General features: G+C 36.8%; 4 protein-coding genes across 10 annotated transcripts in view; 2 read left to right on the top strand and 2 right to left on the bottom strand.

Annotated features, from left to right (window-relative positions):
- The window catches only part of LOC129744040 (uncharacterized), a 19,334-nt gene extending 16,436 nt beyond the window's left edge, over window positions 1-2,898 (bottom strand). The window contains exons 1-2 of one of the 6 annotated variants that reach the window (XM_055736363.1): window positions 2,696-2,898; window positions 805-1,055 (exon numbers count right to left, since the gene is read on the bottom strand). The gene's annotated coding sequence lies outside the window, so the exon portion shown is untranslated. Of the gene's footprint in view, window positions 1-804; window positions 1,056-1,211; window positions 2,478-2,566 lie in introns of those variants that run through there. The other 5 variants (XM_055736364.1, XM_055736366.1, XM_055736365.1 and 2 more) reach the window with 5 other exon arrangements.
- Window positions 2,899-4,914: 2,016 nt separating this feature from the next.
- LOC129748877 (GSK3-beta interaction protein) lies at window positions 4,915-5,465 on the top strand. Its single transcript, XM_055743659.1, has one exon. The coding sequence runs from the start codon at window positions 5,000-5,002 to the stop codon at window positions 5,423-5,425; it is 426 nt and encodes a 141-aa protein (XP_055599634.1). The 5' UTR covers window positions 4,915-4,999; the 3' UTR covers window positions 5,426-5,465.
- Window positions 5,466-7,838: 2,373 nt separating this feature from the next.
- LOC129747315 (zinc finger protein 277) lies at window positions 7,839-10,382 on the bottom strand. The gene is made up of 2 exons (XM_055741467.1): window positions 10,217-10,382; window positions 7,839-9,292 (listed from the first exon to the last, which is right to left on the bottom strand). The coding sequence occupies exon 2, from the start codon at window positions 9,268-9,270 to the stop codon at window positions 7,909-7,911; it is 1,362 nt and encodes a 453-aa protein (XP_055597442.1). The 5' UTR covers window positions 9,271-9,292; window positions 10,217-10,382; the 3' UTR covers window positions 7,839-7,908.
- A 511-nt stretch (window positions 10,383-10,893) lies between these two features.
- On the top strand, window positions 10,894-15,459 carry LOC129747314 (uncharacterized). 2 transcript variants are annotated; one of them, XM_055741465.1, is made up of 6 exons: window positions 10,894-11,313; window positions 11,989-12,595; window positions 13,047-14,535; window positions 14,601-14,775; window positions 14,845-14,922; window positions 15,008-15,459. In XM_055741465.1, coding segments are annotated over exons 1-5 (2,349 nt in total). In that variant the 5' UTR covers window positions 10,894-11,312; the 3' UTR covers window position 14,922; window positions 15,008-15,459. The 2 variants fall into 2 exon arrangements, with proteins under 2 accessions (XP_055597440.1, XP_055597439.1); XM_055741464.1 differs by having other exon boundaries at window positions 14,845-15,459.
- The last annotated feature ends 598 nt before the right edge of the window (window positions 15,460-16,057 follow it).

Raw genomic sequence — 16,057 nt, forward strand, 5'->3', positions numbered from 1 at the left:
TGTCACTATGGGATGAATCATGTAATAGGCGATGGAAGCGCTGCCGAATTTGGGTGATGGTTTTGCATTAGTGCAAGTGGGATGCAGCTAAAATTTCACCCAACTTTTGACAGATCTTACGGGATTTTCTTAAGGAGAGAAAGAATAACTTTTCGATTCCATCGCCTATAGGATGAAAATCCCTGAAAAAATATAACGTCACTTGAGAGTATGGTTGCCACATGTACAGATTTGTCTAGAAAAGTACAGATTGGATGGGCTCATTTTTGGTACAGATTCTGTACGTGCAGATTTTTCAAATTTGGCACAGATTTGTACAGATTTTTGGGCATTTGATGTAATGTATAGAAGTGCGGCTTTAAATAAACCATGTAAGTGATTCTGATTTAATGAAATATTTATAGCTTATTACAGAGATTGGTTTCAGAGACTTTAAATGGTTAAAATATTCGAAATTGTATCTACTACAAACAATGGAGTTGTAAAACTGAAAAAATGTGTTAATTGCACTGAGTTTTCATATATCGTTGGTACAGTTTTTTGTGAAAAAAGTACAAATGAAAAGGATTTTTTTTGCTCGAAAGTACAGATTTGGATCTAATAACGCTGCTTTAGGGGACGAATAAACCAATAATTGGTTTAAAATCCCAAAAAAATATCGTCACTTTGGCATTATGTGGTTTCCACAGATATCTTGCCATAGTTTCAGATACATACAGATACAAAATACATATTTACAAATTGTTTGCATCCGTACTTGCCCAAAAACAGCAATATTATTGGAACCCATTCACCCGCACTTACCTTTGTTTGAAAAATGCCACTTGAAGAAAATTACTTTCCCAATTGTGGGCTTGGTGTCACGAACACAATATAACACCTTTTTGTCGTACTATTTTCTGGTTCCATAGATAACACTTTATAATTTATCAACTAAATTGATTCGCTCTTAATATTTCACCAATATTTTCACTTTATCTTTCCTGCCGGCTGTGTAAAACACATTTCGCTTTTCAACTTTGTTCCGCTCGCTTCGTTGGCACTCGACGGAAAATCTGCTCGATAGAAATGTGATACATTAGCAAAGCTGTCACTGCATGTCATCCCTTAATCATCGCTTTTCTGTATGTTAACCACCAGCAATATAATTTGTACACTATGCTTAAAGCGCTAAAAAATGATGAAATACTGAATGATTCTGCAGAAATTACCGCTTACTTGGAAGCGCGGACGCTTCTGCTTTTCAGGAAGATAGGTGTATGGGAGAAACAGAACCCGGGGGCGTAGCACTAGTATTCCGCATTATTTTGCACCTTTGTCAGGATGGTTCCTGGTTATGTGATGTACACTGTGTCGATACCTGGCTGCTTCCGGTTCTTAATTTTTAAACCAAATGTGACCGATTTGGCAATCGAACCAGCAGTTAGATTTGCTTTTTTTTTAGAAGCAACGTGATACAAAAGCTTGAGAACAATCTCATCAGTAGCAGTTGATATCAAATCTACGTAATAACTAGTGGAGCAGTGTTGCCATTTTGAGACATTGTTAATGTAGCATACTCTAGCATTCAATTTGAAAGTCCGAAGATTTGCGACGACGTTTTATTATGCTTCTTTAGCTTCTTTTAAAACTAAATGTTGAATTGAAGCCCGTCTAAAAACCTTGACATGTAACTTGGCTAATTGTGCAGCTATCAAGAAATACTGCAGTAAAAGGAAAATAGTTATTTAAATAAGTTCGAAATGGATTAAATAGTCCCCAAAATAGTTGGGACAAATAAGCCAATTGTCTTCTAAAAACATCGTTCACAAAATAAAACGGGGCGTTAACTTTCTGCAAGTTATTCATAAAAAAGTGAAACGTCTTCAAATGTGATGAAAAACTGCTGGTTCTCAATGAGAGTTTCAAATTCGGTTCAGTTAAGAAACTATTTAAAAAAAATCATGCATTTGGGGGTTAAAAGAAGTTGTACAATATTTTTTTTGTGGTATTTCGCTTTCTTCTATCCATTAACTTGCTAAAACGTCTAATTTATCGATATGATGCTATTGCGTAAAATTAGGACAGTATAAAAAGGTTTTAGAAGTATTTGACAGTACATATCAAACATTTGTAATGTATGCTGCAAAAAAAATGATGTGAAAGAAAATTAAACGCTTCTGAAATATTTTGGAAAACTAAAGATAAAATAAAAAATTTATGGGAAAAAATGTTTTTTCAGAACCATTTCTGTTGGAATCTGCTGGTCATATAAAATTATAAATTCTTCTTCTCTGCTTATGGCCAGTCTGTATTTTGGCTTCACAGAATTTTCAATTTAATATATTTCTTTAATCCTAATTATGATTTAGCATCGATGGACTGTAATAAAGATCAATAGCTATTACGATACAGATCAGTACAAAATTTTAACTTGTTACAAAAGTCCATAACTGGCAGCCAGATTTGTCATGTTTTTTTTAGCTTTGCTATTTCTCCCCGTTTCGCTGTTCCCTCTTTTGGTAGAAGCGACAAAAAAAATAGAGGAAAAAAAGCTTCACAGCGCGCTTCACAGAAGAGCACATACACTGAAGGGGGTCGAAGAAAGGGAAGCCACAGCAGGGCGAAACGAAAAACCGCACCGCAACGCAAGTTGTTCCTGGCAGGCTGTGAAAAATTTTCAATCCACAAAAGCACCTCCGTCTGTCGGGCTCACCGAATTTGTAAATTCACTTTTTTCACTACTTTTCCGGTTCCGCCCCGGTTGAACTTCACACGCTAGGTTTCCGTTTGGGTTTGCACCATCGGTTGGTGATACTTTCGGCCGGTGTCCGGATGGGCGAGGGCCGAAATTTTGGATTTTTCGCTAACCGAGTCGAAACACACGTTTTCAGTACGCGACGGGCAGACCAGACGATTTCAAACGCGAAAACGTAATGGCCGATCCGGGCTTGAGAGGCGATTTTGCGTGGGCAAGAGTGAGATGGAAGGTGGCGCTCGCTATGGGTGTGAAAAGGATGCACGTATAGATTGGAGCTTTTTCAGACCAGGGGTTTCGATGTGAAGAAGTTCTTGAAATTGCTTCTGTGAAGCAATTTTGCTGCAAGGGAATAGCACGGAGAAATTCAACTACACAAAATGTAGAATATTTGTAAAGATTATCGTTATTTTCTTAAATTATTAAATTTCAATTAAATTTTGAATATTATTTTTGGTTTAAAAAACTCATATGCATATGCGCATATTGAATATTGAATAGCTTTGATCCTGCTAGTTTTTTTTTAATTCTAAAGGCTTTTTTCCCAGATTTCTCAAGACTCAGTTAAACGTAAACGCGTTTATATGTTTATAGACAATTTGAAAGCGGGTTGTGCTGAGAAGTTATTTTAAATCATCCCGCGATTCCAGCGTGTTAAACAAATAGAAATACTTAGAATAAGGTAAAAATAATCAAAAACATTTTTAAAGCAACCGCCGGTTTAGACCCAAATTCCGACCAAAGCAACTGGTGGTTCATTAGACCATGTTTCATCTCAACTTTTTTTTTAAACTGGTATAAGGATTGATCCAAAACTGATGAGATTTGGATCCTATTTGACGGAGTTCTAAACCGTTCAACAGTTGGAATGGAATGAAACACGAGTGGAATTGCCAGTTATTTCACTGGATTGGATCCAATTTCTTGGGTCCAATTCTTGTATAAATTAGACCCAAGAATTGACCACGGATACAGGTGCTCCAAGCAGACAATTCGATAACGGTTTTTGAAAAGGTCCAATGTACCAACGTTCAAATATACATCTGAAATTATAATCCTTTTATTTTTTTTAAATTTTAGATAGTTTTATTTGATTTTGTAACAAAGGGGAATAGCTTTTTTTATGAGTGTACACACCCATTTGGCGCAACACCTTATAGTGTAGTTTTGATCCGTTATCGGAAAAGACTGGGTTAACTCCTTTTTCATGTAAAGCCCCTTTACCCTTTATAAGGTACTTAGGCTGTACGTCAAGTCGTCGGGTCAAATTTACACATTATTTCAAACGCTTGCGCTCGGTGGGGATGTGAGCCGATTTTTGTAGTGAGAAAGATCGCATATGCAAGGAATACTTAATAAAAATTAACTGAAAACAATCAAATAATAAATTTGCTAGTTTATTTCACAAAACATTACAATCCTTTTTTGGAAAAAAAATGATTGTCGGAAAAATTTGGCTGCTTTTTCCATACTTCCCTCTGAGTTCAGAATATGCCTATAGGATTTGTGACCCTGATTCATTTTCTTGAGGAATCAACATGCTGAAAGAATGTAAATTATTCGGTTATTCGGAAACCTTTCATATTTGCAAAAACTTACTTTTCAATACGACCGATGGCGAAGTGCCAACTAGAATTACCGTCTTCGATCTGCCAAGCGACTTTCCACATCCTTTGCAGCCCCAGATGGATCTGTAACAACGGTCATTTATATTTAAAAAAAATTAAATATATATTTTGATACATATTCCGAAACTTACCACGAGTCACCATCAATTTACCAAATGAAAACATGCAGTTGAAGTTTTTATAACATCTAAAACTACACTTCCTGAAGCGTACTCGGGCTGTTTTAAAACATGTGTAATATTGAACCGACAAATTGACACATTTTTTGACAGATCACGACGGTTCGTTATAATGGGTCATTTTTACAAATTTGATGTGTTCCGCCAAATGAGTGTGTATAATCTTTAATTTTTGTTATTATCGTAAACAAACAAAACAAGTTTGACTCCTCAACGTATGAGCCGTTTCAAATTGAGGAATAAAGAAACAGGTTAGATAGATAGGGAAATATGTTAATCTGTCAGAATTTCAAACCTAAAAAAAATAAAGTTTAGAAAAATATTTAATGAAAAAAAAGGGAACATTTGTTCAGTGTAGATTCCAAGCGTTTGTTTTGGCTGTACTTTGCGCAAAAGTGATGACAAATATTTTTGTGTTAGCCAGATCAATTTAAAAAAAAATATTTTTTTCAAAAATGGACAGCAGCAACGGTAAGTTTACCTCCGATTCCGATGACGAAGTGATTGATTGGTCCCGGGAGGCAGCCGGAGTTATACAGGACATCCGGCGACATGTGAAAGAAGCGGTAATTTCGGAAAAACTCCCGGTGACTAACTCCGAGGCATTCATCAATTTTCGAACTCTCGAGGACACAGAGCTGTGCGTAAAATTGGACGGAGAAGGATTACAGATCGTGGGCGACCGATTCGATAGCTGCGATCTGGAGAGTCCGGTTAATATGCGTTACGAAACGCCTTATTCGCTGCTGTCTTCGGTAAGTTCCTCATATGTAGAATCCTTCGGCAATAGTCTTGCTGAAGCATTGAGCAAAAAACTTCAAGATCAGATACTGGAAAAAGGTGAAAGACTTGAGGATCTTGAATTTGAGAGTCCTGACTAAATTTCTTAGAAAAAAAACGGAGGTTCTTTCAAAAGTAAAATTGTGCAGATTTCATTAGATGACATCCCAATTCATTCGCGATTTCGAAGCTAATTTTTGACAGCTCGTGTGTGTGCAAGAAAATGTAAACAAACGGGTGGAAATACTAGCTTCTAATAAATCATTATTTTCTTTGATTTGGTTAGGATTTTCAGAAAATGACGGATACATATTTGGAGTAGAAGGTTCAGAGATTATTGTGAGCTATAGGAGAAAATGTGTATGTACCGTGAAGCATCGCAAATCGACATAAAAAAAGGTCAATTTTTTACTACTCCAAAAACTTTTCTGAGTATTTCACATATTTTTGAATGAAAACTCGAGCCAAATGCACATTTTCAATTGCAGTTTGTTAAAAGAGTAGTCAATTAACGTTCCTTTAAAATTTGGGAAAGACCCAACAATTGGTAAGGTAGAATTTTTTATTCGAAAAAACATAAATTTTTGCTATTTCCTATTAGGTTTCCTTCTGCAGCTGCATACAATCAGGCGTAATAATTTTAAAGCTGGAAAGCGGATTTTTATATTTGATGGTGGTTGACATGAAAAAAAATTATATCCTTGGATTACTACACCTCATGATCTCATTTTTTTTTTTTGAAAATTTTATTGAAAATTATATTTATACAACCACTAGCCGAAGAAAATTTTTAATTAAAACTTAACATTTTATACTGTCTTAGGCTGAAACTATTTAAATTTTTATATAACGTATTTATTAAATGTAACAACTAAACCAAATCCAATAGTTATAGTTTAAAGTAACAACGAGAAAATCGTTCTTTTATATAGACCAACGAGAATCGCATAAAGTTTGATATGAAGATATGATAAAACATATAGATTATTGGCAAAAATTAAAAGTTAAGAAAATGGACGAAAAGATTGATTCACATAGGGGCCGTTCAGATACCACATGGACAGAAAAATGAGATTTTTGACCCCCTACTCCCCCTCCGTGGACATTTGGCAAACCGCTGCCTCCCTCCCCGTATGTCCACGTGGACAGATTTGAAATTGTTGTTTTTTAATCTAATTTGTAATAATTATAATTATTATTAATTTCAAAATTATCATATTTATAGCTTGCTTTCTAGTGGCTATTAGTTGCTTAAACTTAAACTGGAAAGCTTTGCAATTTTAAGATTTTGATTAAAACATCTTAATATTTATTCACCTTTAGAAAATGTTTTGAAAGTAAGTACGTCCACGTGGACACTACCCAAACCCCTATCCCCCTCTCCGTGGACATTTTCATACCCCCTCCTCCCCCCTAAGTTGTCCAGGTGGTATCTGAACGGCCCCATGTTAGTTTTCTCTGACCGACTGACTTTTTTAAAATGGAACTATCAGATAGAATTGACTCTCCTACCAGGCTAATTTATTTAAATTTTCTTTAAAACAAACTCCAATTTTTCAAATGAGTGTTTTTTTTTTCAAAATCATTTGGATTTATGAAAAATTAACTCGAAGCAATGTAAAGTTGTCTATAATTCATCGTTCACCCAGAATGTTGCTCACGCTACATCATACTACTCCAGATGGCAGCAGCGCAGCTTCGAAAGAGCGGATTACCTAGCTATACAATCGTAAAAAGCTTAATCACGTTTCTAATATGTACTTAGGCGGCATCCATAAATTACGTAACGCAAAAAGTGAACTTTTTTGACCCCCTCCCCCCGTATGTCACAAATCGTAACGCTTCGACGTACCCCCCTATGAAAATTACGTAACACTGATAATACCCCCCCCCCCCCCCACAATCTTCTCAGGTTTTTGAATACTGATTTTCGAAGGTAAAAAAAGATTATAATATAATTTTTTTTTAATATTCTTCAAAACGGAAATAATGTCTATCCAAATCGCTTCTGAGTACTCATTGATGGTAACTCTCTGATATAATAAATTGATTATCTTATTGCGAGTTGCTCTGTGCTTGTTAACTGATGATCTACCTTGTTTACTTTATTTAGTTTAAGGAACTTAACTTGTTCCGCAAAATATACTCCACTTAGTAATATTCGTCGGAATAATCAAAATTGCATTTTTTAAATCAATTCAGAAAAATAGTCAAACTCTCGTCTTAAGGTTGAATTGAGTTCTTGGGGATAAATGTTCCTAATATTCGGTTTTCTAATTGATATTTCACGTATATTCAATACTCATTTTGTAATCTTTAAAGAGGAAAGGTTACAAACAAGTTTCAATTATGTTGAAGCTCATAAATTTTAAGCTGATTTTGGTTTGCATATCATTCTAAAAAATGCATGATATAAAACTAGCTGCAATTGAACTGAAATTTTTAAGGAAAAAAAATCGTTACGTAACGATGAGCATACCTCCCCCCCTCCCCTATGTCACAATTCGTAACGCTAGAGCTTACCCCCTCCCCCCCCTAGGAGCGTTACGTAATTTATGGATGTCCCCTTATATAAATTGTAACACTATACAAATTTAAACTGTTCTAACGAAAGGGATTCGGCTTCAGCGCTTATGTTTGCGCTAACCTTTTCAGAAATAACTACTGAACTGTCGTCGGATTGATCTGGGCTATCGTCTTCCAAATGGCACAAGAATTGATCGTCCTCGTACGTGGGAAAGAAAAACTCCGGCTGATCCCATAGTTGTTGGTCGCCTATGCCATAGTGATTCTGCTCTTTGAGATGATTTTCCAGATTTTCTCTGGAAGAAAAATCTTCCCGACACATCACACATTTCATCACATGCATTTGTCTTCGGATGAAATTGACTACTTTAACGCGTTGATAGAAACTCAAACCGATTACTTGAGCGTCAAAGTCGAAACTATGTTCCGCAATCATGTGGGCTTTAAGGTCCTCTATTTTCTCTTTGGCGTTCGGACAGAACAAACAAGTGGTTTTCTGATCCTCGCCATACCAATCGGACCAATCGGAATCCGAGTCTTCTGAGTGAAAAGGAGATTTTTCTTGTGGCCTCACATTTATTGACACCGGTTGTTTGGTTGTGCTAGCAGGTTTTTTGAAGCGATCATTGCGATAGTTGACCAGGAAGAATCGATCGTAAATTTTGTTTTCGGGATTAATTCGTTTGTGTCCTTTCTTTCGCATGTGTTCCTTGAGTGTGGGACGATCTTTAAAAATCTTCTCACAGTACAAACACACGAGCTGGTCCATTTTTTGTTGTACTGTATCGATAAGCTCATCCACGAAGACTAGATTTTCTGCTTTTCCCAGAAGTAGAAAATGTTTCTTGTACAAATGCTCGATAAACTCAACACGACTTTCCGATCTAAAATCTCTACAGTACAAACAGCCACGGTTGAAGTTCCGATCGGTTCGTTCAAACTGATGTCTCGTTAGCACCAGTTCCATCATCTCTCGTTTCAATCGTAAACGAAGCTCGTAATCTGTAGGTTCAATATCGCTCAGAAGGAAATATTTCTCGTTGCTAGCCGGTGTTCCATCCGGAAGCTGATTGAGCAACATCGCCGCGCAATACTTTTCGACTGGATCTTGTAGAAATTTCTCTTTCCAAAACTTTGCATAACTAGCTAGGCAATCAATTTCCGTCACGTCCGCTACGACCAATCGATGAACCAGATACAGATGGGCAAGGTACTGATCTCGAATCCCGTTCTCGCGAAAATCGTAAATGTTCTCACAGAACATACATGGTACGGCGCTCTCATCCGTTAGTCGAGTGGGAGGAGCCTCTATGTCCGAATCGTCTTTGCCAAAGTTTAACGGGCCGATTACGGAAGATGTCACCGGCGCCGGTGGCGAAGATGGACCCTCCCCTGCAACGGAATCGATGCTGGACGTCATTGTGGCAGACAACAACTGTTGGCTGAAAAATAGTTCAATAAGATAAAACCTAATGGTGAGTATCTAATTTGTTCAATATTCATCAACTGGATAAGCTCAAAACGCGTTTGAATAAACTGTAACTAGGAAAAAGAAACGTAAGAAGAGATACCATCGAACAATAGGAAGGTAATCGAAGGATCGAATCTAACCTACTGCAAATTTACCCTTAACTTACTCAATGATGTTATCGTACGCCGAGTTTCCCCAAAACTATACTTTTCTTTGATAAATTTGTATTTTTTTATTGTAATTTGTATATTTTAATGTATTTAAATAATAATATATTTATGTACTAGTTGTGCTAGATTTGGACTACATGCTAGAAATATATATTTTTCTAAAAGCGATCGATCTTCGTCTATAATTCTTTTAATTTCATATTTCATTTTTTCTTTAAAATAAAAGTATTAAGCTAAGTAAACATTTGTAAAAACAAAAACGAGTTTGGCTCCTTAACATCTGAAGGTATGAGCCGTTTCAAATAAAGATTAAATCTTTAAATTTTATAAAAAAAAAATAAAAGTCTCATGAATGGATGGATTCGATTAAACATTTTCATAAATCTTATTTGAAGTCTTTGATCAATTAAAATCTTGTTGTAGAACAAATAATGTACACAATGTAATCATTTTGGTCTTTGCACAGGATAAAAATTTATTTTATTGGAATTGGAAGTGCCGTTTTGTAGCAGCTTCAATGTAGCTATTTAATTTCAAAATACTGTTTAGAGACTGTTAAGAGCTTGAAAATTTATCCGAATTCTGCGCACGTTTTTTTAAATTGTTCTAACATTATACGATATATCTAATAACATTTTATTATATTTACTTCAAATCGGGGAAAACTAAACGACAAAATCTATTAAATTCAGTGCGATTTCAATTAAATATTAAAAAAAACTTACCTGCGACCAATCCACAATGATTTTTGTATCAACAAAACATGTGAGACTTTATTTTTGTTGGAAACAAACGCTTGCCCTTGAAGCAAAAACTAGCCCCTTCATGTTCAGTTTTCTTTGTTTTTCTTTTGCACCTTTTTGTCATAGATTTTCATGATGGCTTAAATATCTTTAAATAATTTTAAAGATTTTGGGATGTTCAGGTCTATAAGCTTATGCAAACCAAATTATTAAACCCTTTTGACGATTTTTAAGTAATTTTGCATCAAATCAGTAATTTAAAAGGCAAACCAGCATCGACTCGGAAAGAAATCGAAACAAGATGCCTGTTCAATGAAGTCTAGTCGAAACGGGTCGAAACAAGTAGAAATGGATTGACAGTTGATCATCTGTCTCTTTCCAATTGATTTCGACCGATTTCTACCAAGTCGAAACTAATCCTGCTGCCGAGCTGGATTGGTTTCGACTAGTTTCAACTTGCTCCATTGAACAACGACCTGACTAGTTTCGACCAAAACATTGGCTCGTTGAACATCTTTCAGTTGACAGAAACCAGTTGAAACCGATTTTTACTAACGATTGAACGAAGCTAAGCACACTTTCTTCCTTCCGAAAAACTAGCACGTGTTTTGTCAATATCCCCTTCTCTTTCGTCGTCGTTTAGCACACAACAAAAGGGAACAGTAGACGAAGAGGAAAAAAACCAACCATTGCCAGCCAGCTGCCTTGGTGTGGATTTCATTTTTTCGCTAGTCCAATTTTGCATTCGGCAAACAAATTCGAAATCTTTTCGGTATTGTTGCGTGAATCGATAGTAATTTCCGTTCCAATAGTTCCACGGGTGCCAAGGTTCAAACGCGGATCGGCCGACGGTTCCGTGGGAAAGCTCTCCGAAAATTTAGGAACACGTTTCGGGCGAGTGTCCATACTACCACTAGGTCGTATAGAGTGCGTTTTCACCAATGTGAAAAGAAGGAAACTGGCCAAGGATTTGCGCTTTTGTTCAACGAAATAAGGCGGGAAGGAGACATACTGCTGCTGTTCCACATTTCGGAGTTTGTGGAATCGATAAGTGGAATCTGCATAATCGCCCAGTACCAGTAAGTATATGACCGAGTTACTTTAGGAAATTGTTTGTCTAATTCCACCATGAATGGTGACAGTTTTCGTGATTTACTGACCCAACTCTCCATGATAAAGCTAAAAAAAATTTAAAAGACTTGATTTGTTTCAATAAATTAATTTTATATCTAATGGTTCAAAGAATTAAGCCTGAAACAAATTTCATGTTTTTCTTTTGTCACCCCCTCCCCACTTCGAAATTTTCGAAAAAAAACCCAAAGGGGGAATTAATGAAGTTTGAAGTATTTTATGGAAATTTCTGAAAATTTATCATAAATCCGAAAGATTTCAAGAGCAAAAAACAAATTGTGGAAGATGGCAGTTTTATCACCTTTTGTATGCTTGATTTTATAAAAAAAAATCAATGAAAAATTACTTGATTTATGAGTTTTAGGCAACGATATAGTATGCAATTTTATTGCATACAAGTTATCATGCATTTTATTCCAATTTATTAGTTTTTTATATTATTATTTTTCTATATTATAAAGTTTGCGAGTTGCGATGCCAGGTAATTGTATTATGGAATAATAATCCTACCTACCTACAGAGATAACATTATTAATGATTGGTGAATTTGATATTCAATTTTATTGTGAAATAAACAAACACTAACAACTTAAACATTATTAATTTGAGTGTTTCCTTTCTAGTGAGTCGTAACAATCGAGGACGAGGACGTCGCCGTGGCCGTGGAGCTAATAATCATAGAAATGGAGCTGCCGCGGGGCCTCCTGCCGGTAGACGGGCCGGCGGTTTTGATCCGATTCATGCCGATCTGGGTAACTGTTGGGATTGGAGCTCCCCATCAGAGGATTCCGACTCGGATGCCGATTTCAAACCCAGTATTCTGCAGATGATTGGATTGCTGAACAGTTTGGAATACAAATCGAAAGGACGGAACTTCAGACATTCTACGATTGGCGGTACAAAGCCCAGCATCCTGTACACGGAGGATGATATTGCTGTGAACACGGTCTACGTTAACTTTCTAATAAGCGAAGAAGTGACTGAAGAAAAGGTCAGAAACAAGTTTACAAAGTTTGGTGTTATCAAAAAAATACGCATACACTCTTCTTTGAATAATAATCCGGAGACGGCTGCTTCATCCACAATGGATGCCAATGGGGAAGAAGAAGGAGCGGCCGCGGCTTTACCCACTCACCGACAGCGTGGTTTTCGAAGAGGGAGAGGCAGATTCTCGAATCGGATCCACCAGTACGCCTTTGTGTCATTTGAAACATGCCAGGAAGCTGCCTAGTAAGTACTGCATCGTTATATTTTTCGAAAAAGTAATATTAGGAACCAATCAAATTCAATGTAACGCGTTCAGAGGGGAGAGGTGGTAATAAGAGCTTTTTACGCTTCGTGGATGTTGGATAGAAAATCCGAAATTAATCTTTTTTGTGAACTAAAGATTGTACGCAATTTTGCTGCATGCAAGATTTTGTTCAATTTGTTAAAAATTTGGATTAAGTTTTTTTTGTCATCTCCCCTCGCGATGTTCAACTCCACGAATACGAAGGATGTCATATTTGTTCCGGTTATTGGTTTTAATTATTTTTCATTACCACCGCCTCCCCTCTCCTCGTGATTTCTTAACTCCAACTGATAAAAGAAGGAATTCAAATTAGTTCCGGCCTAATTTGACCCTAATTTGGTTTTAGACATTCTTGGGTATTTACACTCTCTTTTTTTTCATTATGCATAGTTGTATCCACAACAGCCACAAACTGGACAAAGAATGCTACGTCGCCATTGCCGACAGCTGGCACCAGGAAGCCTACTACAAAAGCCAAAACGAAGAAAACGGTGTCCACAATGCGGAAGGCACAAGTGTCCCACAAGCCCCAACTAACGGTGCCGAAGGAGAGGGAAGCTCGCCGTCCTCGTCAGGTGTTGAGCCGTCTTCAACAGCCGACACTGCAGTTGTTCAGGAGAATTCGGAAGTAACTAAGGAAGGCTGCAGTCCAGAAGTCACCGGTAATGACAGTGAGGGTATGAGTGTTTTACAATTGAACGACGATTGTTTGATGCTTATTTTCGAGCATTTCGAGTTGATGGATTTAATCTCGCTGCGAAAAACTTGTTCGCGTTTCGCTGAAATAGCGCGCGAAATGTACAAGCGCTATAAAATTTTGGATTTGGATTGTGAAGCGCCAGAAAAAATAAACCTTACAATGTTGGACGTGAAAACTATTCTTAGCGAAGTAGGGCCGTTTGTGGATGAGCTTCATATTTCCATGAATCGTTTCAATCAACCGGCTGTGCGAATTTTGTATCTAATCCCAAGGCACTGCGTGAATCTTAAAGATTTGAACATCGATGATTTTACACTAAGTGCTAAGAAATTGCAAGGACTGAGTACGGCCTTCAAAGCATTAGAAGGTTTAACATTAAGTTCATGCGGTATTGGAGACTATGTAGAGAAATATCTACGTCTGGCTAAAGATTTGCAACGATTAGATTTGTCATTAAATAGCCAAATAACCGGCAAGTGCTTGAGAGTTGTCAAAAACCTTAAAAACGTAAACTTAGAAGGGTGTCAAAATTTGCAAGGCAAACCATTTTCTGTGTTTGTTGAGAATAACAAGACGGTTGAGTACCTTAACATAACTGATTGCAACAGACTTTCATCGGATGCCATCAAATCGATGGTCAGCCATTTGGGTGAACTTAATCATCTCATATGTAGTAGCAGCTACGAAAATGCAGAACCTAGCACTGTTGCTCTATTGGCAAACCTCCCTAAGCTTAAACGGCTACAAATTAAAGTGAACAGCTTCAGTTCGATCGATCCGCTAATGAATAGTTTGGCTGAGACAAATAGACTGGAATATCTAGACCTGTATGGGAACTATGCAGCGTTCGATTACAATGTTTTGGGCAAGTTGACCAATTTAAAAACCCTAATAATGAACCACAAACTGGACTTTGTCGATGAGCATTTGGCAAAGCTTTGTACGAATGGCAATTTCGTCGAACTACACATAGCCGGTTGCACCCAAATCACGGAGAAGCAATTGATCGCATTCATTCGTGCAAACCCACTGCTAACACGGCTAGACATATCGAGCTGTAACATAAGTGAAGGATTAGTCTTCTCTGCCGTGGACATTTTGAAAGAGCAAGCTAACGGAACGGGTCGGGTGCTGACGCTTGTCGTTGGCAAAACCAGTATCTGTACGGTTATTATGGATGTAAGCAAACAGTTCTTTGTTAATATAAACATGAAATATAATCTTTTATTTCCTAATTCTCACAGAATGCACTGATCATAAGCCACCGACATTTGTTGAATATTTCCTTCGAAAGCACAGAAGGCTTCTACAGTTCCATGGACGACGACATGTACGACGATATGATGGATGATGAAGACTTCATGGGTTACGATTTCGATGATGCCGATGATGACGATTACTGGGGAATCGATCTGGAAGGTAAGCACATTGCCGAACACTTATTTTTTAACATTTACCGAACCTCTCCGTTTCATCGGTTTACCACAGATATCCCCGATATGTGCCACATCTTCTACGATAGTGATGATCATGAATACGGATACATATTTGATGACTTATTTTGAGGTCAGTGGCTTGAAGCTTCTAATGTAAACTGCTAGATCCTAGAGCATAGATTTACATTCTTCCGATAAATAATCCAACTATTCAGGTCACGTTTTTGTTACTCGTCGCTCATTTTGCTCAGCAACACGTGGATCATCGTTCCGGAGGAGACTTACTTCGAGTAAGGTGTTCAATACAAATATAGAATCATATGTCTTGGGAGAAACGTTATTTCCCGAAAGAACAAACAAACTTATATTTCTAAAATCATGGTGGGTTCAAGTTCAGCCCTGAGTTTATTATTAACGAAAAATAACAGGCCCATCAACATTGTTTTATTCTCCTTTTTGTGGGTTTCGGAACAAACTTCACACTGCGATGTCGTTGTTTTGTTTTATTTATTTTTTATTGATAACCATTATTTTTTGTTCATTTAATATAAGTCTACAAACGTAAAGTCACGTTCCAGTTTGTTTCCGAAAATATTGTAACCATGTTGGATGGTATTTTGAAGAGAAGAAAAGAGAGGAAAAATAAAAGCAGTTTTGTTTCATTTCAGTTTCAAAACTAATGATCTTTTAGGCAAGAAAAAGAAAATCCTTGTTAGCAGGACAAACTTTATGTATGTTATTATATGTATCTGTTGAATATTACAACTAAGTTATTGTAAGTCATAAATATTGGCCGAGATCCCAAATGCTGCCTTCAGAAAAGAAGTTTTAGCTTCACAACTAATTGAAAAGGTAGGTGACTGAAGCAAATAAATAAAAGGCGATTGAACAACAGAAGAAACCTTCGATTTGCAGGGATGGTGAAAGAAATGCTGAGCGAAAGAGAATGCAAGATGCTGCTAGAAGAAAAGTCCAATGACGATGAGTTATCCTACCCTTGGCCAAAACACCTTTTAAGAATATGGTTTTCAGTTACTATATAACTCGGCTCAGGGAACTGAGGTAAGTACGTTTTGATTACATTTACAGAGTAAAGTTTTGCTCAATGTTTATGTTTCAACAAGATTTAAAACCTCGAGGCGCATGGATTGTATCTACACATAAGACTGGGAGATTTTTGAACATTTTTTAATTGCTCGGTTCCTCAGGTCCAAAAATTTGTGAAATGAATAAAAACTCGTAGGTACTCGAATTTTTGTAAAATT

Source organism: Uranotaenia lowii, chromosome 2 (assembly GCF_029784155.1).
Source record: "Uranotaenia lowii strain MFRU-FL chromosome 2, ASM2978415v1, whole genome shotgun sequence".
NCBI classification, from domain to species: Eukaryota; Metazoa; Arthropoda; class Insecta; order Diptera; family Culicidae; genus Uranotaenia; species Uranotaenia lowii.

Excerpts from the sequence above, each read along its gene's own strand:
- LOC129748877 (XM_055743659.1), top strand. The coding sequence starts at position 5,000 with ATGGACAGCAGCAACGGTAAGTTTACCTCCGATTCCGATGACGAAGTG.
- LOC129747315 (XM_055741467.1), bottom strand. The coding sequence starts at position 9,270 with ATGACGTCCAGCATCGATTCCGTTGCAGGGGAGGGTCCATCTTCGCCA.
- LOC129747314 (XM_055741464.1), top strand. Across the intron at positions 12,596-13,046 it reads ACATGCCAGGAAGCTGCCTA|TTGTATCCACAACAGCCACA; the intron begins GTAAGTACTGCA and ends CATTATGCATAG. Across the intron at positions 14,776-14,844 it reads CTGGGGAATCGATCTGGAAG|ATATCCCCGATATGTGCCAC; the intron begins GTAAGCACATTG and ends GGTTTACCACAG.